Source organism: Oryx dammah, unplaced genomic scaffold (assembly GCF_014754425.2).
Source record: "Oryx dammah isolate SB20612 unplaced genomic scaffold, SCBI_Odam_1.1 HiC_scaffold_5, whole genome shotgun sequence".
Lineage (NCBI taxonomy): Eukaryota > Metazoa > Chordata > Mammalia > Artiodactyla > Bovidae > Oryx > Oryx dammah.
This window is the reverse complement of record NW_024070189.1, coordinates 91,132,876-91,157,419: the sequence shown is the minus strand read 5'-3', so window position 1 is coordinate 91,157,419 and position 24,544 is coordinate 91,132,876. Positions and strand designations below refer to the sequence as shown.

The 24,544-nt window shown below is 50.0% G+C and overlaps 1 protein-coding gene and 1 long non-coding RNA gene across 5 annotated transcripts in view; one reads left to right on the top strand and one right to left on the bottom strand.

Annotated features, from left to right (window-relative positions):
* RFX2 (regulatory factor X2) overlaps positions 1-7,777 on the top strand; it is a 90,446-nt gene extending 82,669 nt beyond the window's left edge. For all 4 annotated transcript variants that reach the window (XM_040242067.1, XM_040242066.1, XM_040242065.1 and 1 more), the window contains 4 exons: positions 47-255; positions 4,409-4,562; positions 5,626-5,668; positions 6,126-7,777. In XM_040242067.1, the coding sequence (XP_040098001.1) occupies positions 47-255; positions 4,409-4,562; positions 5,626-5,668; positions 6,126-6,223 (504 nt within the window). In that variant the 3' untranslated portion in view covers positions 6,224-7,777. The remainder of the gene's footprint in view (positions 1-46; positions 256-4,408; positions 4,563-5,625; positions 5,669-6,125) is intronic.
* Positions 3,402-24,491, bottom strand: LOC120864887. The gene is made up of 4 exons (XR_005721248.1): positions 24,307-24,491; positions 21,371-21,618; positions 4,951-5,151; positions 3,402-3,878 (listed from the first exon to the last, which is right to left on the bottom strand). It is a non-coding gene; the product is annotated as an uncharacterized LOC120864887 (long non-coding RNA).
* Between the last annotated feature and the right edge of the window lie 53 nt (positions 24,492-24,544).

Genomic DNA, 24,544 nt, shown 5'->3' with positions numbered 1-24,544 from the left:
GCCACACTCAGGACGTGTCGCTGACCCAGCATACCCACGCCCACAGGAGCAGGCCTCGTGGGTGTGCCAGTGCGAGGAGGGTGTAGTACAGCGGCTGGAGCAGGACTTCAAGCTGACCCTGCAGCAGCAGAGCTCCCTGGACCAGTGGGCCAGCTGGCTAGACAATGTGGTCACCCAGGTCCTGAAGCAGCATGCAGGCAGCCCCAGCTTCCCCAAGGCTGCCCGGCAGTTCCTGCTGAAATGGTCCTTTTACAGGTGAGTGTGCGCGTCACCTCCCAGAGAGCTGGGAAGGTGGAGGGGGCTGAGGTCCACAGACACAGGCCAGCCTTCAGGACTCATTCCTGGGGGATCCCAGGGACAGGCCTTCCTGGGACCTCAAACTGGGTTACAGAGGCTATTTTTTTTAATTAATTTTTTCCTTTTAATTCACCATTATTGTTTTAATTAATTCACATTTATTTATTTGTCTGTGCTGCGTATTAGTTGTGGTGTGTGGGTTCTAATTCCTTGACCAGGGATTGAACCCAGGCCCCCTGCCTTGGGAGCGCCAAGTCGTAGCCACTGGACCACCAGGGAGGTCCCAGGTTACAAAGGCTTCTGCAGACAAAAACCTCCGTTTCGGGCCTCCCTGCTGGAAAGAACACAGCACAAGCCTTTATTTCTGCCCCTAGAGTGTCCCCACAGAGTGAGGTAAAGGAAAGGTCTAGAGAGAATGGGAGGCGCAGATGGTGGCGAGTGAGAACCGGTTAGAGAATCATAGTGAGAGGCTCCAGTGAGGACGGTGACCAGCAAAATAGGATGTGACATGAGTCTCTGTCCCCTCACTACCAAGTGCAGGCAGGAGGCAGAAACAGGTGTCGGCTCCCCACAGAGGTCCTGGATGAGGGGTAGGTGGACCTATCGATTATTTATTTATTTAGGGCCGTGCCACCGCTTGTAGGATCTTAGTTCCCCGACCAAGGATCAGACCCAGCCCCCTGCAGTGGAAAGGCAGAGTCTTAACCATGGGACCAACAGGGAAGTCCCTAGGTAGACCTATTTTAAAATGATGTATGTAACTGTACTACAGGCTTCCCAGATGGCTTGGTGGTAGAGAATCCACCTGCAGTGCAGGAGATGAGGGGGTTGATCCCTAGGCTGGGAAGATCCCCTGGAGCGGGGCATGGCAACCCACTCCAGTATTCTTGCCTGGAAAATCCTATGGAGAGAGGAGCCTGGCAGGCTATAGTCTATGGGGTTGCAAAAGAGTTGGGCATGACTGAGCAACAAAACTGTATTAGAATTAATTAGACGTGTGTGCGTGAATGTAAGGAGATTCTGGGAATGGGCTGGCGTGAAGTCTGTACAGTGGGCTGGCGGGCCGGACACTTAGGTGGGAGCAGATGCCGCTGTCCACAGGTGGGACTCTTTCCTCCTCAGGGAAACTTCACTTTTGCTCCCAAGGCCCCTCAGCTGACCAGGTGAGGCCCAGCCCTGGTGTGGAGGCTAAGCTTCTCTACCTCTAGTCGAGAGATGGTGGACAGCAACCACGGCGACTCCCAGACTCGCACTGAAATGAATCACTGCCCATCACTGACACAGAAAACTAACCGCCACAGAAAGGAAACATGAGAGAGAAAAACAGAGGGAGGAAGAAAGAAGAATGGGAGAAAGAGGACCCACGAAAGAAAAGAGAGAGAGAGAAAGGCCCGAAAGGATCAACTCATGCAGTTTACGATCCTGTTGATAGGAAATTTTTTTAAAGAGAGAAATCGGAGGGAAAGAGAATAAAAAACATAATCAAGAAAACATCTCAGGGACTTCCCTGGTGGTCCAGTGGTTAAAACACTTGCAACGCAGGGGATGCAGGTTCAATCCCTGGTTGAGGAGCTGAGATCCCACATGCCTCAGAGCAACTAAGGCCATGCCATAAGTACTGAGCCCGTGAGCCACAGTGAAGACCCAGTGCAGCCAAAATTTAAAGAAAAAATGAAGACATCTCAGAACTAAGGGCTCAAGTTTCCAAGAGCTGCCAGGTTCCCCGCCCAGTGAAGGAGCCCGAGCCTTCCTGTGACATTCAGACACCGACACCGAGAAGAGCCGATCAGGAAGGTTTTCAGAGAAAAGACAGCAGATCATATGTAGGCCAGGAGCCAGAGCAGCATTCAGGCCAGGGTGCCGGGGGACAATGTCGCCAGGAGACCCAGGGAAACCTGTTCCTCCCGTGCAGTTCTCACCTGGGCAGACAGAAGCGGGAAACTCAGGCTGAGGAGGACCAGCCCAAAGGGGCCCTGTGGGGCTTTCCAGTCCCAGGCAGTGGCAAACACAGGGAAATGAGTCGTTTTGTCACAGTTGAGCACAGGAAGACCACCAGCTGTTCTAGGCGCCGGACAGCCCATCAGCCCACTATAGCTGAGGGTTCAGATCCCTGTCCACCTGGCAGTCTACCAGGCCCGCTCATTTGCAAACTCAGCAGAGCTGAGCAGAGGGGTCAGAAGGCTATTTACTATCCGACTCTTATCAGCGTATTCTGACCCCTCAGATGGCTATGCTGGCCCAGTCCCTTCCAGTCCCCAACTCCATCCTCACGTACTGCCATCCTCAGATCCTTTGCACGGCCCTCCCCTGCCCAGAACATGCTTTCCCCAGGGAGCCGTGAGCCCAGTTGTCCTCAGGGAAGCCTGCAGGCCTCTCCTGTGAAGTGGCACACCCCTTCTCACCCTCCATTCCCCGCACCTGATCTTCTTCCTTTGCCTGTCACCTTGTCCTTTGTGTGATTGTCTGTTGCCTATCTCCCCGACATCGGGAGTATCCCCCCAAGAGCCAGGGTGTTATTCTTGTTCACTTCTGCATCCTCAGCATCTGAATGTTGAATGAACAAATGAATGAACAGGAAAGGGACCGTGAGCCTGATTGGGAGTGTGGCTCAGTTACACAGCCTTTGCGTTCATGAAAGTTCTTCAAGTGACCTTTGCTTCCTACAGTGTTCATTTGGGACCTCTCTGGTGGTCCAGTGGGTAACAATCTGCCTGCCAATACAGGGGACACTAGTTCGATCCCTGGTCTGGGAAGATTCCCTATGCCTCGGAGCAGCTAAGCCTGTGCGCCACCACTACTGAAGGCCATGTGCATAGAGCCCATGGTCTGCAACATGAGAAGCCACTGCACACCACAAGCAGAGAGTAATCCTTGCTTGCTGCCAACTAGAGAAAGCCCATGAGTAGCAACAAAGACCTAGCACAGCCAAAAATAATAAATTTTTAAAAAATAATGTGCTCCTCTAGACGCAGGCACTCACCACCTGGTGCCTCCTAGGGCATCTTGGAGCCACAGCCAGCTGGAGCCAGCTCTCCATTTCCACTGCTGAGCCCACCTGCCTTCTACACGCTGGCCCCAGAAAATGCAAAAAGAATTAAGTAAACTGATTTGTTGTCAGTTGTCTTTACTGACTCACAAGTAACAAGTTTCAACCTGTTAAAAGATAAACTGAGGCTTGTTGACTTTTCAAAAGATTCTCTGAGCAAACATTGCTTTGAATCAAGCAGCGCCAAAGCCAAGATGGTGAGGAGCTCCCCAGCCGGGAGCAAGGGGAGAGGTGTTCACACAGAAGGAGATGATCTGATGGCTGCGGCTGGCACGCACTGACTGATCTGATCGGGTTGTGGCTGCTTGGACTCCAGGGTGATGCCCTTGGAACCCAGGGTGATGTCCCTTGAGTTCCATTACTGTCGCGGGTGGTATTCACATTGCGGGTCCCCTCCTGTCTCGTCCCTTTCTGCTGCTTTTCTCGCTGTCACAGCAGTTAGACATCACCGAGGGTAGGTGGGTTCTGAGATGGCACATCTGGGTGTGTAGTCCAGACTGTATGGTTGGGCACCACATTATCCCTTTAGATTTCTCTGTAAAGAATGAGATAGGAGAGCTCTTTGAGCAACACAGTTTTCCAGGCGGATGGCACACAGCACATCAGCAGCAGACATGACTAATAAAACCTTACTTATGGACACTGAAATGTGAATTCAGGTACTTCTTATGTGTTTTGAAATAGAATTATTTTATTTATGTATTTATTTTTAAGTATAGTTAATTTGCATTACTGTACCAATTAGATTTTTTTTTTTGACACTTTTCCCCCCAACCATTCAAAACTGTGAAAACTGTTCTTGGCACACAGGCCATCCCAGACCAGGTGACAGGCTGGATCCAGTCTGGGTCGGCCACAGTTTGCCAGCCCCTGCTTTTGGATGAAAGCAGCAAAGGCACCCTGAACTTGAGCCTTGTCTTTAGATGCCTAAAGCCACTGACTGGGGACATGGCAGGGCAGGGGAGGCGGGGTGGTCCAGGCGGTTGGCTGACGCCCTGTGGGCCAGCTTGGGGCTGGAAGGGAGCCTGGCGTCCTGGAGGTGCCAGCCTGTGTCTGCCGCTCCAGCTCCATGGTGATCCGAGACCTGACCCTGCGCAGCGCTGCCAGCTTCGGCTCCTTCCACCTCATCCGGCTGCTCTATGACGAGTACATGTTCTACCTGGTGGAACACCGGGTCGCCGAGGCCACTGGGGAGACACCCATTGCTGTGATGGGAGAGGTGAGCGCTCCCCACCCCCACCCTGGGACAAGAGGGCAGGCCTCGGGGTCCAAGAGGACACATCGAGGGGCTCGGGTATGGGGGGTCAGTGGCTGGGAGAGAGCTCGCCTTCCCCAGTCGGACTGACACAGGCAGACCCTGGCTCCTGTCACCTCCTTATGAGACCCTGGGCAGGATTTCCTGCCTCCTGGTGGTAGAGCACACAGAACGTATCATTTACCTTTTCAGTCGTCTCACAGTAAACAATCAAATGGCATTTAGTACATTCACGACGTTGTGAAACCCCCACCTATCTTGTTCTAGAACATTCCACCACCCCAAGAAAAACCCCATTCCCACTGGCAGTCCCCCCATGTACCCCTTCCTCCAGCCCCTGGCAACCACTCACCCCCTCTCTGTCTCCGTGGATCTGCCTGTTCAGGACATTTCCCAGCCATGGAGTCACAGCCTGTGTGTCCTTGTGTGTCTGCTACTCTTCCCGAGCATCGTTTCTCAGGGTCCGTCCATGTGGAGCGTCAGGGCTTCCCTCCTTCTTATGGCAGAGTACTCTCTGATTGCCTGGCTATTTGCCACTTGGCTGACCCATCACCTGTTGATAGAGGGGCTGTTTTCAACTTCTGGCTGGTGTGGATCATGCTGCTGTGAGCATTCCTGCACATTTTGTTTGAACATCTGCTTGAATTCTTTGGGGTACATACCTGGGAGTGTATTTCTGGGTCATGATGAGTTTGTTTTGAGGAAGAAACAAGGTGATTTTAGTGCACAGAGATTTTAGTGCATGATAAGCAGTGAGAAAAAGCAGCCATTCCTTCCCTGAGCACTCAGAGGTCACAGCCTCTGTGCCCTTGCTAGCCTGGGCAGTCGGCACCCCCTGTGCCCTCCAGCCGCTCCCAGGCAGGGCCTAGAGAGTGTCAGAGGGGACAGCCCAGACCTCTGCAGCTTCAGGGCTATTTCTCAGGGCATAAGCCCCCTCACAAAGCCAAACCAGTTTCCACTGTAGACATGGCTCACCTTCCCCGGGACCACCCTGCAGAGCCCCTCACTCTGAGCCTCTCTCTTTCAGTTCAACGATCTGGCCTCCCTGTCGCTGACACTGCTGGACAAAGGTGGGTGTGTCTGGGCGTTCCCTCCCATCCTGGGCACAGTGAAGGTGGGGGCGACCCCTAAGGCAGGGCCCTGGGCAGCAGCCCGCATGTTCACCGGGGCTCAGAGCAGAAGCCCCCCTGCTCCTCCTAGATGACTGTCCTGCTCCCCCGGCCATCCACACCAGGCCCGGAGGAGCAGGGCCACAGACGGGACTGGGGCAGCTAAGTGCCTCCTCCCTCCACGTCTGGAGAGGGAGTGGGGCAGGTGGGGCAGTGAGCACCCCTGGGGCCCATTCCCTGCCCCACGGGGATGGGAGGCCCAGCGCCCAAGGGGGACCCTACCAGGTGCATGACCCAGGCACGTGGGTGCTGGTTGAGGGGTGGTCGCGGGCAGGAAACCCCCAGTCAGCCCAGACCCAAGCCAAGGCAGGGCCCTCACCTGGCCTGTTCGTGCCCCCCACCCGACCCGACCCCACAGATGACATCAGTGAGGCCCACTCGGAGACCCGAGGACGGGGCGAGCCCCTGGTGAAGCGGGAGCGCAGCGACCCCAACCACCCCCTGCAGGGCGTCTAGCCGGGCCCCCAGCTCCAGGCCCGAACTCCGCCACAATAGTGCCTCTTAGACAAGTGATCTTTACTCCCGAGTCCAGGCGCCCTGGGCCAGGGTGCCCATAAAAGACACCCTCCTCTTCCTCAAGACGAAAACCGCTGTGACCCTGGAGGAACTGTGCGCCAGGTGCCCAGGGCCTGAGCTGCACACTGGGGCACCCAGCCCACCTTCTCCTCCTCCTGAATCTCCTCCCCCTTCGGCACACACCCTGGCTCAGAGCTGGAAGGGGCCAGGCGGTGTTGGCCAGTTGCTGCCTCCCCTCCCAGCTGGGAACTCCAGTGGCCCCAGGGAGGAAGGGGGTGTCCCGAAGCCCCCCTCGTGTCCTGCAGAGGGCAGGGGCCGTCTTGATCCTTGCCTCATGGCCTCCTGCCCAGCTGGTCCCCAAGAGCCTGGTCTCTAGATGCCAAAGGGTTCAAAAGCAGCTGCCAAATGATCCCTGGACGGGGCTCAGCCCACAGCCCCACGTGGCTCAAGAACCAGTCACCAAAACAGGCTCCCTGGTGCCAAGACCCAGTGGGACCTTTCCATCAAACCCAGAAGCTTGATCTGCAACCGGAAGGATTGGGATTCTGCCCAAGTTCACAGCCAACATCAAGCTCAACAGTGAAGTCTGGAATGAGTTTGTTCCAAGGAGTTCGGGAGATCAGTGTCCCCTCGGCGCCTTCAGAGGGCAGCCCATCCAGCCAAGACTGTGCATGAACAGCTGTGTCTAAGCCTCGCTTCACAGAACCTTCCAGATTGCCTCCCTTTGAAGTAGCGATCCCTGAGCACTGACTCCAACAGGTCCCATCTTGAACTGCTCAGAGTCCAAACTCTTCTCTGGGGACAAATGAACCCCAAGGCCCGGCCCAGCCCCGAACTCTACACGCTCTGTGTCTGCAACCCTCATAATTTTACCCGTTGCACCAATAGGCCTGGGACAGAGGGCTGCACCCCACAGCAGCTGCAGAGAAGACGACAAGCCTCTGGTCTAAGAAGGCCCGGCTTCGTTTCTCTTTTTGAAAATATGTTCATACCGATAGTTTTGTGATCTAATTGTTATTAGAATGTTCCTTATGAATGTGTATATGGCAGTATATCCGATCCCCAGTGGTTTCCTCATGCATGAAGAAGGTACTAATGGAAACTCACGTGGCCTTGCAAACCCTGTTTCTCGACAAGCAGCGCTGTGCATCCGTGTCCTCGAGTGCACTGGGCAGGGAGCTGAGGGGAAAGATGAGAAATCTCATTCTAAGGAACCAGCGGCCTGTTGTGGCGATCACCGAGTGCATCTCCTCTCAAGACTGCAGACTCAGATGAACTCAGACAAAAAAAATATCTTTAAAGATACATCCGCTTTCCTGGGAGACGGTCAAGTTCATGGTTCCTGGATGGTCATGCCTGCCTCTTCCGCCACGTTTCTGCCTTACGCCCTGTCTAGTCCTTTGCCAGATTCCGTGAGGAGGAATATAAACGACATAAAGACACCAGACTTTCGAGCCCATTCTTGTTTTTCGTTGCAATAAACACACTGAATGTGCCCACTGAGGGTCACGGTCCACACTCCCACCCCTGTCCCGCCCCCCGTGGTTCTGGAAGATTCAGCACCCCCTCCTGCAGGCCCCTAGTTCTGGGACAGCAGGGAGGCCTAGACTGGGCTCCGTGAGCCTGGGAAGGGGCAGGACGGAAACGGCGCTTTCCTCCGGCTCCCTGGGGAATGTTCCAGAAGGGGCAGTTTCGCCAGGCCGAGAGGACAACAAAGCAGCTCAGCCCAGGATGGGCAACACAGTGTGTCCAGGCTAGAGTAATTCAGAGGTGCAGCATAAACCCAGCTCCAGCCGCTGATGCAGCCCATTGAGTGTTTACCAGGTGTATCTGGTAAAGCGGGGGCGGAGAGGCATGGGGCAGACCTCAGAACCCCCTAAGAATCAATGCCTGAGCCTCTTGCAGAATCACCAGGCCCCAGCCCCAGAGAGCCCGGCTTGTGGCATTAAGGTCGGGGCTGGGCATCCATAACTGTTGCCACCACCCTCTCTGCAGGGGGTGGGTGTGGGCATGGGGGTACCCAACACGGGATTGTGGGACTTTGGAGAAATCCTGCAGAGAAGAGCAATGTGCTCAGGAACCAGGAAGGGCCCAGGGGCAGGAGGATGTTCTAGAAACCTGGACGCAGTTCTCAGTTGCCCGTAAAAGCTGCTTCTAGGGGGCGAGGCAGGTGCCCTGTACGCCGCCGAAGTTGCTCAGCCTCGGCCCCAGCCCAGGCCTCTATGTCCCGAGTGGCAGCCCAGGTGACTCCAGGCCAAATGAAAATTATCCCAAGCTGGGAACCCCAGGGCCTGCGCTTGGCTTAATGCCTTTGTGGTCCCCATCTTGAGATTCCTAAGAATTTTCCACCAAAGGGTCAGTGCTTTCATTTCACACTGGGTCTCACAAATACGGTGGCCAGTCTTGGGGAGGAGCTCCCAGGACCCAAGCACGCAGCCTCCCCCTCGGCCAGTGGCCAGGCCCCAACTCTGTGCAATGCCCTGCCAGGCTCTGAAAACTCAGCAGAGCCCAGAGGTGTCCCCACCCTCTCATGGTTCAGGATTTCAGCCCATGGCCCCTGAGCAGCATCAACCCTTGCACAGGGCAGGAGCCGCACCCCTAACCTTCCCCCTCAGAGATCCCAGCCAGGGCCAGGCAATAGGGTCCCTGGTAGGGGAGGGCACCTTAGGGCTTGGGTAGCTGGTGAGGCTCATGAGCACAGGTGATGCCCACACGATTGCTGCCGCAGGAGCCAGAGAAGAGAGATAAGGAGGGGAGCCCACTGAAGGCTCCTGGGTCATCGAGTCCCTTGATGGCCCACTGGGTAGTGCATAAGAGGGACCTAGTCCTACCAAGAGCCTCAGGAGATCCTGACCAATCACAGTGGCTTCCCTGTAGATGCTCTGGTCCATTCTTTTTGACGATCTTCCCAGATAGGTATTAACCACCCCCATCCACTGTCATACCCATGGGAAAATCGAAAGTTGCTGGCTGGAAAGCAAGCAGGATGGCTGGAGCCCCAGCAGCCATATTGGACCCTGAGGTGGACATCATACAATAAGGGTGGCAAAGCAATGAGACAGAGGAGCCTGGGTTCCCAGGGCCCCAGTGAACCCTCCAGTCAGAGTTCAGTAAACCACCATTTAGGAGGGTTGCAGAGGGACCCACTGATGTTCCTGCTTCTAAGAACTCTGGTAGCAAGAACTCTGAAGCAGAGTATAGGGTGCACCTGCATATGACACGCACACACGAGCGTGAAGCTGCAAGAGTGCTAAGAGAGATTCTCCTGGCTGGGAGTGGCACCCCCTGCACCAGTTTTCCTCCCGCCTCTCTGGCTGTCCCTCTGTCCCCACTCACTACACCTGGGTCCTGCTCCTTCCACACCCTCTGTGACCTCGTCCACATGCTGCTGACTCGCTCAGCATCTGAAAATCCAGACCTCCTGCCCAAATCCCCACCCCACTGCCCGAGAGCCCCCGTTTTAATTTTTATTGGACTATCACCGGCTCGATGGACAGGAGTTTGAGCAAGCTCCGGGAGCTGGTGATGGACAGGGAAGCCTGGTGTGCTGCAGTCCATGGGGTCAGAGTTGGACACGACGGAGCGACTGAACTGACTGATAGTTGCTTTACAATGTGGCATTTGTTCCTACTGTACAGTAAAATGAATCAGCTTACACGTATCCTTTCTTTTCTGGAGTTCCTTCCCATTTAGATCACCACAGAGCGTTAACTAGAGTTCCCTGTGCTGTACAGTAGATTCTCATTAGTTATCTATTTTATACACAGCATCAGTAGTGTATAGTGTCAATCCCAGTCTCCAAGTTCACCACAACCCCAAGAGCCCCTGTTTTAGACATGGCCCACCCCTAATGCTGCGAGTGCAATCTGAGCAGCCAGCGCCTACTTCATCTGGTTCCAAGAAGATGCCCAACCTCAACTAGTACAGAGCCTTTGGGTTTCCACAGATTTATTCACTTTGAAGGAGCTCAACTGCTTTTTACCTGGAGCCCACTTTTCACTCTTATGCACTGGAGAAGGAAATGGCAACCCACACCAGTGTTCTTGCCTGGAGAATCCCAGGGACAGGGGAGCCTGGTGGGCTGCTGTCTATGGGGTTACACAGAGTCGGACATGACTGACGTGAGTTAGCAGCGGCAGCAGCAGTTTTTATTTCATCCCAATCCTCTGCCGCCCCACTGTGGTCAGTTTGTGACACTGCCTCTTCCTTTACACTGGGGAAAACGGCCAACTCCGATTTTGCCTAGAGGCGAGGCTGTTTTGTTTACACTGAAATTGCAGTCGTGCCTGGAAAGATCAGAGCTAGCTGTCTCTTCTACATCCCATCTCTCCTCCTCTTTCTCAAATATTTCCTGTTTATTTATCTCCCTACAAGATATTCAGTAACTGTTAATACAAAGAGAAAAAGTAACCTGACCAACACCAAGTGATCTGAGTTGTCAGTAATGATACAAATTGCCATCAGGTGCCTTCCAGATAGGTTATTCTGTGTTATTCCCACCCAGAAATCATCACCTTGATTTAATCAGGAGGAAACATCCAACAGACCCAAAATGAAGCAATCTTCTACAAAATAGCTGGGAGTATCCCTGACTAGGGGCTTCCCTGGTGGCTCAGTGGTAAAGAATCTGCCTGCAGTGCATGCAGCGCAGGTTCGATCCCTGGTCTGGGGAGATCCCTGGAGATGGAAATGTCAACCCACTTCAGTATTCTTGCCTGGGAGAGCCCGTCGACAGAGAAGCCTGGTGGGCTACAGTCCATGGGGTCCCAAAAGACTCGAACACAACTTAACAACTAAACGATAACAATTCCTCACTAGAGTCATGGTGAAGGAAAAGTAAGACACAGGGATTAATCCAGACTAAAGGAAACCTGAGAAATGACATCTAAATGCAACAAGGGGGTCTTCCCTAACAGTCCAGCGGTTAAGACACTGCATTTCCATTGCAGGGGGCATAGGTTCCATCCCCTGGTCTGGGAACTAAGATCTCACATGCCGTGCAAAGCCAAAAGACAGAAAATAAAAATTAAACGAGGAATCCTGGACTGGATCCTGCGATAGGAACAAAACACTGGCAGTCAGCAGATGAGACCTGAATAGGTTTGTAATCACTAGTGTACTGATCACATATTGATCAGTGCGAATATCCTGGTTTTGAGCATTGTGCTGTTTAAGCAATATTTGGGGAAGCTGGATGAAGGCCACATGGAATTTCTTGGCAGTTTTTTCAACTTCTTTGTAAGTTTGAATCTTTTTTTTTCTTTTTTTTTTTTAGAGTTAGGGGAGGCTGAATTTATTTTTAATTGAAGGTTAAATCCTTTTCATTACAGGGACTTCCCTGGTGGTGGTCTAGTGATTAGGACTCCACACGCTCAATGCAGGGGACACAGGTTCAATCCCTGGTCAGGGAACTAAGATCTTGCATGCTGCACAGAGTGACCTTTAAAAAAAAAATCTTTTAAATTACAAAGAGTAAGATCAGTGCATGCGTGCTCAGTCATGTCTGACTCTTGGCAAGCTCGTGCACTGTAGCCTGCCAGGCTCCTCTGTCCATGGGACTATCCAGGCAAGAGTACTGGAGTGGGCTGCCATCTCCAACCTCCCCAGGGATCGAACTTGAGTCTCCTGAGACTCCTGCCATGGCAGGCAGGTTGTTTACCACTGAGCCACTTGGGAAGCTTTAAGATCAGTATTTCCTCCTAGATCCACATTCAGCTGCTGCAAAACATGGGAGGGGAAGCCGATGCACCTAGATTGGATCAGGGGTCCCCCTCTTGGCTTCTGCATCGGCCACACCTTGCTGGCAAGAACTTGACCCAGTGGACTACAGTGGGAGAAGAGGTACTGAACAGAGGAGGCCAGGGACTCCTGCTGATTAACCTCTGGGTCCTCACCCTCCACGTGGGGCTGGGCACAGAGCAGCTACTTCCCACGCCAGCTCCCTGCCCACAATGGGTAGATGATAACTAAATTACAGCTGTGAAGGCCCTTTTCCTGGGGTCTAACTACAGAAGCCATTTTCCAACTTGGCTGTAGAGAAGGAAGTTCCTGGTCCTCAGGGCTTTAGCCCAGACCCGGGGTCAGGGGAGAAGAAGGCAGCAGAGAGGCTGGTCAGCAGCTTAAAGGAAACCATTGGGGTCCCTCCATTTCCCACATCTGACCCTTGTCTTGGAGAAAAATCACAAACTCCTCCAAGAACTCTATAGCCTCCCAGGCCCTGTGGGGCTCCTTGCTCACTCAGCCCCAGCCAAACTGAGCTCCTCGCTCTTCACCAAACTGGTCTCTGCCTCAGGACCTTTGCACTCACTACTGTCTAGAGTGCTTCTCCTGCAGGTCTTCCACTAGAATGCCACCTCCTCAGATCCCCAGAGGGGACTCCTGTGAACAATCTTTTTTTTTTTTAAATATTTATTTTTGGCAGTGTCAGATTTGTTGCCCTGCAACACACGGGATCTTAGTTCCCCAACCAGGGATCAAACCCACGACCCCTGCGTCGGAAGGTGGATTCTTAACCACTGGGCCACCAGTGAAGCCCCTGAACAGCCAACCTAAAGTACCCTCTCTGTCACTAGATCCTTTACTCTTTTCTCTGTAACACTGCCTGGGTCACTATCTCAAATTATTTCTCTTCCTTGTCTATTGTCAGTCCCCCCACAGAAGGATGCAAAGCTCGGTGACGGCAGGGTCTGTCTTGTTCTGGGCCCCCAAGCGTAGAACATCTGAGACGTAGTAGGTGCGGTGAATATATGCTGCCATGTAACGAATATTCTGTGGTTTGGTTTATGGACGGGAAGCATCATTTATCTTTCATGGAGGTGAAGAATGGAAAGGGCCAGGCTGGCCAGGTCTCTCTCAGGGCTTTGCCTTTTGGTCTCTTTTTAATGTGTTTGGCTACGGCAGGTCTTAGCTGCAGCATGTGGGATCTAGTTCCCTGACCAGGGATTGAACCCAGGCCCCCTGCACTGGGAGCAGAGTCTTGGCCACTGGATGACCAGGAAGGCCCTGCCTTTTGGTCTCATTTCAGCACCTTTATAGCATGGCAGCCTCAGGGCAGGGGGACTGCTTACAGGACAGCAACCGTTCCAGCAAAGCAGGTGGAAGTTGTATCCTGTCTTGTGAGTCACACGGTATCACTTCCACTTCCATAAATGGACGCGTAACCAGCCTGCCCCCATTCATGGAAAATGGAGCCCTCACCTTTGTTTAAATTGGAGAAGAGTTGATGTACAATGTTGTTAATTTCTGCTCTACAACAGTGACTCGGTTGTACATATTCTTTTCCATTATGGTTTCCATTATGTTCCATTATGTGACATTGAGTATAGCTGTGTTGTACAATAGGACCTTGTTGTTTATCCATTCTGTATGTAACAGTTTGCATCTGTGAACTCCAAATCCCCAGTCCATCCCTCCCCCACGGCAACCACAAGCCTGTTCTGTGTCTGTTTTGTGAGATAAGTTCCTCTGTGTTGTATTTGAGATTCCACATGTTAAGTGGTATCAGGTGGCATTTGAGACCTGACCTTTTGATGGGAAGAAGGTCAAAGAATTTGGGGCCATGTTTTAAAACCATCAGAGTAGGCAATCAACAAATATTTCTTGCATAAATAAATGTTGACTAAGTGAATGTGTAAGAGGAGACCAGATAAAGAAAGCAAAGGGAGGTCTAAGGGACACGACAAAGGCAACCATGGCCACCAGGATGAAAACCGTGAAACCAAGGGAAATTTAGTTGGCTCATCAGGCTGATGGGGCTTCCCCGGTAGCCCAGTAAAGAAGCTACCTGCCAATGAAGGAGACACGGGTTCAATCCCTGGGTCAGGGAGATCCCCTGGAGGAAGGCATGGCAACCCACTCCAGTATTCTTGTCTGGTGAATTCCATGGACTGAGGAGCCTGGCGGGCTGCAGTCTATGGGGTCGCAAAGAGTCAGACAACTGAGCGTGCATGAACATCAGGGTGATGGGTTTAGCGTCCCTTGAGAAACCACAACTGGATTATATTTAGCCAGTGATGACATGTTGCTGGGAGTCTCCCAAAGTGTGGGATGGATGTGGTCCATGCAACTGACTTTTGGAGGCATACAGACAGAGCATTAAATGACACAGAATCTCATGGATTAGAGTTACCTCAGTTCAGTTCTTTCATTCCTTCTCACTGTGTCAAGAAGTTTCAGTTGAGTGATAATATGCCTTTAATAGCCCTCTAATACTTTGCTAATCTCTTTACATTAAAAAAAAAAAAAAAGCAGGCTTGGGGCTCAACACCTTGGCAGGCAACAATATCCACCCAGAATTACAGAACATTGTTTTGTTTTTGTGTTTCTTTTTACAGCTACGGCTCAGTGGTTTTCTATCTGAAGTGGCAATATACGGTATCTATTTAATGTCAACTTCAACTAATAAAAGGCACATAAAGTATTAAGTTCATTAAGGGTCAGAGGGTTCAGAGACATGGCAACAGCCAAGAACACTTACCCAAGAGAAGTTACAGATAACAAAATGTAATGAATATAGTGATTGTTGTTCTTTAGTTGCTAAGTCGTGCCTGACTCTTGGCAACTCCATGGACTGTAGCTCGCCAGGCTCCTCTGTCCATGGGATTTCCCAGGCAAGGATAGTGGAGTGGGTTGCCACTTCCTCCTCCAAAGGTTCTTCCCGACACAGGGATTAAACCCGCATCGCCTGCATTATCAGGCAGATTCTTTACCATTGAGTCACTAGGGAAGCCCAAACATAATGATACCGAAATACATAAGAAAACTAAGTCTGTGTACTGCAGGCTAGACACCTGGGTTGGGAAGATCCGCTGGAGAAGGAAATGGCAACCCACTCCAGTACTCTTGCCTGGAAAACCCCACAGACGAAGGAGCCTGGTAGGCTAGAGTCCATGGGGTCGCAAAGAGTCAGACATGACTGAGTGAATTCATTTCAGTGTCCTTTCCAGCACTGACATTCTAGCTATTCCTGAAGAATTTCTAGCCAATCTCTATGGCCTGTGCCTGCAGCCTGGAGGCAAAATACAAGGTAGCAAATGAGTATCTTGCTAAAATGCAGATTCTGATTCAGGTCTAGGTTGGAACCTGGGAGTCTGTATTTTCAACAAATTTCCTGGTGATGCTAATGCTGCTGGTTTGGAGGCCACAGCAAGAAAGTAGCAGGCTCTAGAGAGAAAAATCTAGTATGCTACTGCACACCTCTGCTCAACTCTGATTAGTGATATTCACACTGGTAGCCTGAGACTGGCCATATGAAGTATTTATATCAAGGAAATTAGCATTACAAGGCAGGGTCCGTTTTATTGTTTTATTGTCTTCAAAACTTAAGTATGGGAAAATGGTAAAATTTACAAGAAACTATATATACACAGGCACATGTGTAATTATAGGCAGAAACACACGCTTCTCTGCTTCTCCCAAAGCAGCAGGAGCTGTTGAACATTCACCACACCCCACTGGTTGTACAGAAGTGTATAGAACAACCATATAAATACCGCAAACCAGTCAATCTTAAAGGAAATCAGCCCTGAATACTCATTGGAAGGACTGAAGCTGAAGCTCCAATACTTTGGCCATCTGATGTGATGAGCCAGCTCATTGGAAAAGACCCTGAGAGCAGGAGAAGAGGGTGGCAGAGGATGAGATGGTTGGATGGCATCACCGACTCAGTGGACACGAGTTTGAGCAAACCTTGGGAGATAGCAAAGGACAGGGAAGCCTGGCCTGCCAGAGTCCATGGGTTAGCAGAGTCAGTCAGACAAGACTTGGCAACTGAACAACAAAACTTCTATCGAGACCCAACAAGTAAATATTTGAAGATTTTTGGGCCAGTCTGTTAAAAGAACTCAGCTCTGTGGCTGCAGCTTAAAAGCGGCCAGACATTATGTCAATGACTATGGCTATTTTCAAGTAAATCTATGGGCACTGAGATTTAAATTTCACATGATTTTCACATGTCATGAGATGATTCTTCTTTTGGTTTTGTTCCAACAATTAAAAATGTAACAGCCACCCTTAGCTTGAAGACAGATGTGGCCCAAAGGCTATAGGACCTCCTTGTCACGATCGTACTGGAGCAGGAGTGGAACTGGGACCCAAACTGAAGACCTGGGGCACAAAGTTCCAAGCGCAGGGATCAGCCAGTGGCTCAGAGAGTTTGGGGAGCTCCAAAGTGTGAGAAATATGCTCACATGTCCAAAACCAAGGAATGGACCCAGAGACACGAACCACGGTGAAAGTGAGACTTTTAATGACGGTCTTGCAAGACCGAGTGTCTGGTGGGCAGGCACAGCCAGGACAGTTACAGCAAGCACTTTATTCGCTGGCATGCAGGTCCCTCCCTCGGTTCCTCATCCGCTGGGTACTATGGGGTGTATGATCATCCTGAAGGTTTGGTTATAAAGTATCCTTCCTTCTCCCTTCCCAACCTAATTCTGTTACTTCTCAACCAAGATTTTAGTTTATCTCTCTCACAACATCCCACTTACTTAGGGACTTTCCAGGTGTGTGAACTTTGTGGTTGTTACGTCAGCAAACTGTTAGGCAAGCTTGGCTGCTGGTAGTTTTCCACTCAGAGCTAGCTACCTTTGAAAATGGACCACTTTTTTATTTCTTACAAATTCCTGATGGAGAAGCTCTATACAGTCAGCAAAAACAAGACCGGGAGCTGACTGTGGCTCGGATCATGAACTCCTTATTGCCAAATACAGACTGAAATTGAAGACAGTGGAGAAAACCACTAGACCATTCAAGTATGACCTAAATCAAATCCCTTAAGACTATACAGTGGAAGTGAGAAATAGATTTAAGGGACTAGATCTGATAGAGTGCCTGATGAACTATGGACGGAGGTTCGTCACATTGTACAGGAGACAGGAATCAAGAACATCCCCAAGAAAAAGAAATGCAAAAAAGCAAAATGGCTGTCTGAGGAGGCCTTACAAATAGCTGTCGAAAGAAGGGAAGCGAAAAGCAAAGGAGAAAAGGAAAGATATAACCATTTGAATGCAGAGTTCCAAAGAATAGCAAGGAGAGATAAGAAAGGCTTCCTCGGCAATCAATGCAAAGAAATAGAGGAAAATAATAGAATGGGAAAGACTAGAGATCTCTTCAAGAAAATTAGAGATACCAAGGGAACATATCATGCAAAGATGGGCTCAATAAAGGACAGAAATGGTAGGGACCTAACAGAAGCAGAAGATATTAAGAAGAGGTGGCAAGAATACACAGAACTGTACAAAAAGATCTTCACGACCCAGATAATCACAATGGTGTAATCACAAACCTAGAGCCAGACATCCTGGAATGTGAAGTCAAGTGAGCCTTAAGGAAGCATCACTACGAACAAACCTAGTGGAGGTGATGGAATTCCAGTTGAGCTATTTCAAATCCTGAGAGATGATGCTGTGAAAGTGCTGTACTCAATATACCAGCAAAATTTGGGAAACTCAGCAGAGGCCACAGGACTGGAAAAGGTCAGTTTTCATTCCAATCCCAAAGAAAGACAACGCCAAAGAATGCTCAAACTACCGCACCATTGCACTCATCTCACACGCTAGTAAAGTAATGCTCAAAATTCTCCAAGCCAGGCTTCAGCAATACGTGAACTGTCCTGATGTTCAAGCTGGTTTTAGAAAAGGCAGAGGAACCAGAGATCAAATTGGCAACATCTGCTGGATCATGGAAAAAGCAAGAGAGTTCCAGAAAAACATCTATTTCTGCTTTATTGACTATGCCAAAGCCTTTGACTGTGTGGATCACAATAAACTGTGGAAAATTCTGAGAGGGATGGGAATACCAGACCACCTGACCTGCCTCTTGAGAAATCTGTATGCAGGTCAGGAAGCAACAGTTAGAACTGGACATGGAACAACAGACTGGTTCCAAATAGGAAAAGGAGTACGTCAAGGCTGTATATTGTCACCCTGCTTATTTAACTTATATGCAGAGTACATCATGAGAAACGCTGGGCTGGAGGAAGCACAAGCTGGAATCAAGATTGCCGGGAGAAATATCAATAACCTGAGATATGCAGATGATACCACCCTTATGGCAGAAAGTGAAGAGGAGCTAAAGAGCCTCTTGATGAAAGTGAAAGAGGAGAGTGAAAAAGTTGGCTTAAAGCTCAACGTTCAGAAAACTAAGATCATGGCATCCGATCCCATTACTTCATGGGAAATAGATGGGGAAACAGTGGAAACAGTGGCTGACTTTATTTTTCTGGGCTCCAAAATCACTGCAGATGGTGACTGCAGCCATGAAATTAAAAGATGCTTACTCTTTGGAAGGAAAGTTATGACCAACCTAGATAGCATATTTGTAGAAGGCAATGGCACCCCACTCCAGTACTCTTGCCTGGAAAATCCCATGGATGCAGGAGCCTGGTAGGCTGCAGTCCTTGGGGTCGCTGAGAGTCGGACACAACTGAGCAACTTCACTTTCACTCTTCGCTTTCATGCATTGGAGAAGGAAATGGCAACCCACTCCAGTGTTCTTGCCTTGAGAATCCCAGGGACGGGGGAGCCTAGTGGGCTGCTGTCTATGGGGTCGCACAGAGTCAGACACGACTGAAGCAACTTAGCAGCAGCAGCAGCAGCAGCAGCAGCAGATAGCACATTAAAAAGCAGAGATATTACTTTGCCAACAAAGGTCCGTCTAGTCAAGGCTATGGTTTTTCCAGTGGTCATGTATGGATGTGAGAGTTGGACTGTGAAGAAAGCTGAGTGCTAAAGAATTGATCCTTTTGAACTGTGGTGCTGAAGAAGACTCCTGAGAGTCCCTTGGACTGCAAGGAGATCCAACCAGTCCATCCTAAAGGAGATCAGTCCTGGGTGTTCATTGGAAAGACTGATGTTGAAGCTGAAACTCCAATACTTTGCCCACCTGATGCGAAAAGCTGACTCACTGGAAAAGACCCTGATGCTGGGAAAGATTGAGGGCAGGAGAAGGGGACGACAGAGGATGAGATGGTTGGATGACATCACCGACTCAATGGACATGGGTTTGGGTGTTCTCTGGGAGTTGGTGATGGACAGGGAGGCCTGGCTTGCTGCGTTCATGGGGTTGCAAAGAGTCGGACACAACTGAGTGAATGAACTGTTATGAGAGGGATGAGAACTGAGGCAACCAAATCTTTCCATTTTCCAAACCATCCTTTTAACCAATCTGTGAGTGGATCATCAATTCCAGCATTTTCTGCCAGCTCATTGGCTGAGGTCGTTAGTCCTTCTAAGGCCTTTGTGATGGCTCCATCAGGAGCTATATTTTTGGGAAAAAAAGTACAGCATTTCCCACCCAGCATAACATGAACGCCCCCTTTCTCTGCTAGTTATCATGTCCAGTGCAATCTTATTTCCCAAGCCATTGACTGGTGGCATCCAACTGGCTAGCTACTCCTTGGAGGGCATCTCTGGTATATCTGATAAATCTGTTGGTTATATGTAATTAATCCAATCTACTTTTTTTCTTTTTCCTTTTTATTAACTGTGGACCACCTAAAAAGTACTGACTCAAACCCTGTAGCTATTTGGTTCAGGCCTTGAATTCACTAAGAACTCCCTTAGGGACTCCTATTGACTCTCTATATATATGTCTATACACATATACATATATGTCAAAGGAGTCCACCGCTGTTCAGCTTCGGTGGCTGGGTGGCTTTTCAGGTACCTTGTGGAATGCCAGGGTGAAGGGAATGGCCAATTGAATGAAGGCACAAGTCCCTGTCCAACTTGATGGCAGTCAGTCTGGGAGGTTCCTTTTCCCACAAAACCACCAGCCATCAGCCCGGGGTCTATGGAAGGCTGAGTAGTTGCTGTTGTCTGGCTCACCGGTAACGTTCACGAAGCTGGCACAGGTGGCAAGTTCTCCCAGGGGTCTACTGAACTCTGCCCCCTGCCTAGAGGCAAGAGCACTCACCGTGCTTGGTCGTGTCTGACTCTCTGTGACCCCGTGGACCGTAGCCCGCCAGGCTCCTCTGTGCATGGGACTTTCCTGGGAAGAATACTGGAATGGGTTGCCATTTCCTTCTCCAGAGGATCTTCCCTGCCCAGGGATCGAACCTGAGTCTCTTGAGTCTCCTGCACTGTTTCATATTCCCTATGGAGAAAGAGGGGATGGCTCTTGGGTCCAACCTTTGCAGTTCGGGAAAGAGTCACGACAGATTCTTGCAGGTCTTTTCCCCATGCATCTTTGTCCTGGTAAAGGGCCAACATGTGGTGCGTTCCTCCCAGATCAGTGCCCCATCTGAGGGGGAACTGGTTCCCCACCTGTGCCTGTGGGCGTCTGGCCACACACGCATCACATCACTCCTATGATGGGCTTGCACTGTAAATTTGACCCATTCAACCCAGGCAATCGTATCTCCATACCCTGTGTCAGTTTCTAAAGTCTGTCTTAGATCTTTGTACCTCAATTATTTCTATTCTTTTGGGCTCATTAATAGAACTAACATGGTTTTCGGAGCTTGGGGTTGGGACAGTCTCTGATACACGGGAGGTTTTTATTTTCAATAAAGTTAAGAACAAATCACCCTAGGGGGGTCTTTCCCCGTGACATCTGTCCCTAACTCATATACCTGAGATGCTACTTTTGGCTCTTAGTCTAGGGTAGCTGGGTTGTTAACAGTCAAGAGGATAGGGTTGCATTGTAGATTTTGACAGGCTTCTGGTGGAATGCCCTTTAGGTATATTTTGTCTTTCAAAGGCCTCACCCACCCAGTGTTTACCATCCAGTCCTGAAACCTGGTGGTCCACCGTACATCATCCCAACTGGGGCAGGGGCTTGCTCTAGTATAAACCAAATCTGGTTCAGGGCAAAGATACTTATCCGCCTGTGACAACTGTCTCTGGTTTTCTAAGTTTCCACAAGGTAAAATTTGGCAGGCATCAAAACTTAATAGTCTGAGGTGACAAGGTTTTGGTTATATTGACAACCAACCTGGTTGGATAATCAGGGGTTCCTTGTCAATTTCGACTCTGACTTTTTACCTGTTGGTTTCAATACCAGTTTCCAAAGGTGTGGCCACATGGTTAATGGTTATTGTGAAGGGGAAGATTCAGAGGGAGGAATTTAACAAGGTTTTCTTAAAGTTACCTTTAAAGGCTGCTCATTGGTCCTTTCCCTTCCCTTTGAGGTCTCTTTTATTGGCCCCTTGACTCGTGTATAATGAGTACAACCTTTTTCAGCAGTGCACACAGCTGTCTCGGTGGTCAGGAGCATTTGATAAGGGCCTTTCCAGCTTGTTGGAGTTTGTCTTCTTTCCAGGTTTTAATTAATTCCAAGTCACCCAGCTGGAAGTGATGAATTCTACAGGCAGAGTCTGGGCAAGGTGTCCTTTTAATCTGGGGGATGATAAGGCAGAGGAAATGGTCAGTATATAGTTTCTTAAAAATTGGTCTTAGCCCAGGAGGTCTGCCTCCTGAAATGTGTTTTCCTAATCACCCTCTTGTTAATTTCCTGGCAGGCTACGCAGCTTCTGTAAACCTGTTTCGCAATGGTGTAAATTCTCAGGCAACCACAGTTTCTAAGTATTGTATCATACATAGCCCAGGGGCCCCAATAGTCATCAATTCCCTCATCATGGGCTTACTTATCATTTTCTTTCCGTCAGGTAACACCCATCTTTGGTCTTCAGTTTGGGTGTTCGAGATCAGGTTCAATAGATTCATTTTCTCCCCTAGAGAGGCTCACTTAGTGGCTTCATCTGTGAGCCTGTTCCCTGTGGCTTCCATAGAATTCCCTTCCTGGTGACCATTTACATAAGCTATAGTTACCTCGTCTGGAAGCAGACTTTCTGGCATTTGTTTAATCAATAAAAGTATTATACCTAACGTTGATGGCTCTAAAGTGAAAATGAAAGTGAAGTTGCTCAGTTGTGTCCGACTCTTTGCGACCCCATGGACTGCAGTCTACCAGGGTCCTCTGTCCATGGGATTTTCCAGGCAAGAATACTGGAGTGGGTGCCATTTCCTTCTCCAGGAAATCTTCCCAACCCAGGGATTGAACCTGGGTCTCCCTCATTGTAGGCAGATGCTTTACTGTCTGAGCCACCAGGGAAGTCTAAAGACATGGCTATATTAACACTTTAACATCAGATTTAATATTGAACGTTTTTTTAGTTTTCATGAATCTAAAATTCTGGCCAGTTATCTTTTGTATTTTGAGAATTTATATAAGCTCTTAATTTTCTCAAGCCAATTAAGTAGTGCTTATTTACAAAATAATTTTGATAACATCATGTCACAGGTAAAGCATAATATTACATACCTATAGACAAACATAGCTCACAGATTAAAATTTACTAGATTATCTCTAGCTAGCTTTCTTTAACAACTGCCTATGCAGTAAAAGAGCCCATTTTGGCTATTTTTAGGACAAAAATTTTCCTTTAATTCCAAGTAGAAACCTGCAAGAATAAGTTTTGTACATGCATAAACCAGGTTGGTGTTAGGGCTGTTTTCTGATGCCCTGTGTTTCTGTGTTTGAGGGATTTTATTTCCCATTTTAAGTTGAATTTGTCATGGGTAAAATTTACTAGTGAAATGTGTGGTGGGCCAGTGTGCTGCATGTGAGCTTAACTCCTCCAGGAGTCACCCCAGAGTCGTTTCAGCCCTTTTACGTGTCTCAATAGCCAATTCTTATTTGAGACCCCTGGCTCTAAAGTGAAAATGAAAGTGAAGTTGCTCAGTTGTGTCCGACTCCTTGCGACCCCATGGGGTTTTAATTAAGTGTTTTAATTAATGAGTGGGTTTCCCTAGGGAACCACTGCACCGTATGAGGACTTGGCTTTCACCATTCCTGGAAATGTCTCGGTCACCTGAGAATCATGAGCGGCCGGGAAGAGTAATGTCCCATTTCTTTGGAGCAAAGCTCTCGTGTAAAAATCTTCAGTTTTATCCGGACAAATTCTAGTTAAGCAGAGGAAAAGCATCACATCAGCCTCCAACTCAACTGCTCAGCATAGACCGCTCTGTCTCCTACAAGCAGGCAACAGTGCTTTCATCAGAGCCTTACTCAGCGGCTAGTCCTGGCAGGAGGACTATCCTGCCCCAAATCTCAACATCCTCCCCAGTGGACTATTGGGCAGGGGGTGGGGGGATGTCACAGAAAGAATCCTTATCTCCTCCTTTCTTTGGTTCCCTAGGCCTAGAACATTTATTCCCAATTTTCAGCTGGTCCTTATGCCTGAGTTTCCCTGTGCACTCAAGCCCCCTACACTGGAGGCTTCTTGCACACTCTTGAAAATGGGTTTGACCATCTCAGGGCGTTTCTCAGGTGGCGCTAGTAGTCAAGAACCTCTCCGCCAAAGCAGGAGACTTAAGAGATGCTGGTTTGATCCCTAGGTGGGGAAGATCCCCTGGAGGAGGGCATGGCAACCCACTCCAGTACCCTTGCCTGGAGAATCCCAAGGACAGAGGAGCCTGGTGGGCTACAGTCCATGGGGACATGACTTAGCATTCACCGCCGTTTTCCTCGGGAAGAAGGAAACTGAGGATTGGGACTCCATACTCGCTTACATTTCAGTCACACACACTCGACCTCCGAAAATGCCCAACCACTAAGGCAGTACTTATAGTTCAATTTTTGCCTGGTTGCCCCGGTGCCTGCTTTTCTCGCCTGTGTAGGTTTCACTGTCTTCCAGACGTTGGGCGATAGCCAGCCCACGTGATCTATGAAGACAGTCGTCGCAAGGTCCAGGGCCTCGTGGGCCATTGGTCCCGGAACGCCCATTCTGATGGTTCAATGAGGCAGGTCCCCTGCGCTGAGTCCCCCGACCAACATCTGAGCCCCGCCCCACCCCCATGGACCTTCCCTTTGGCCAGTGCTCTCCAACCTCTGACCTCTACTTCCCGCAACCATCCCCCACCTCTCCACGTGGCCTCAGAAAATTTGCCTGACGTACGGTTCCTTAGAAGGAAAAACTGAGGCCTGAGGTGACATAGGGAGCCCCAAGACCCCCTCCAGGGTCCCCTCCAAGCCCTGGGCCTGCGCACGTGAAAACCTCCCCCAGCCCCAACCCAGGGATTTACCTAGAAGAAGGCCTTTGTTGCGGAGCCCTCCACTGTCCACGCTCCAGCCTCGGGGGGCAGAGCCGGAAAACAATCGGAAAGCAGGGGCATGAAAATCCACTCCGGCCGGGCAGCTGTAAAGAACTTCGGATCCTGTGTTGCCCGCCGCGCGCTCGAGACTCACTGCGCGTGCGCCCTGCCCGGCCCTGCCCACGCCCCCTCGGTCGGCGGGAAAAGGAGGCGGGGGCGGTTAATGCGC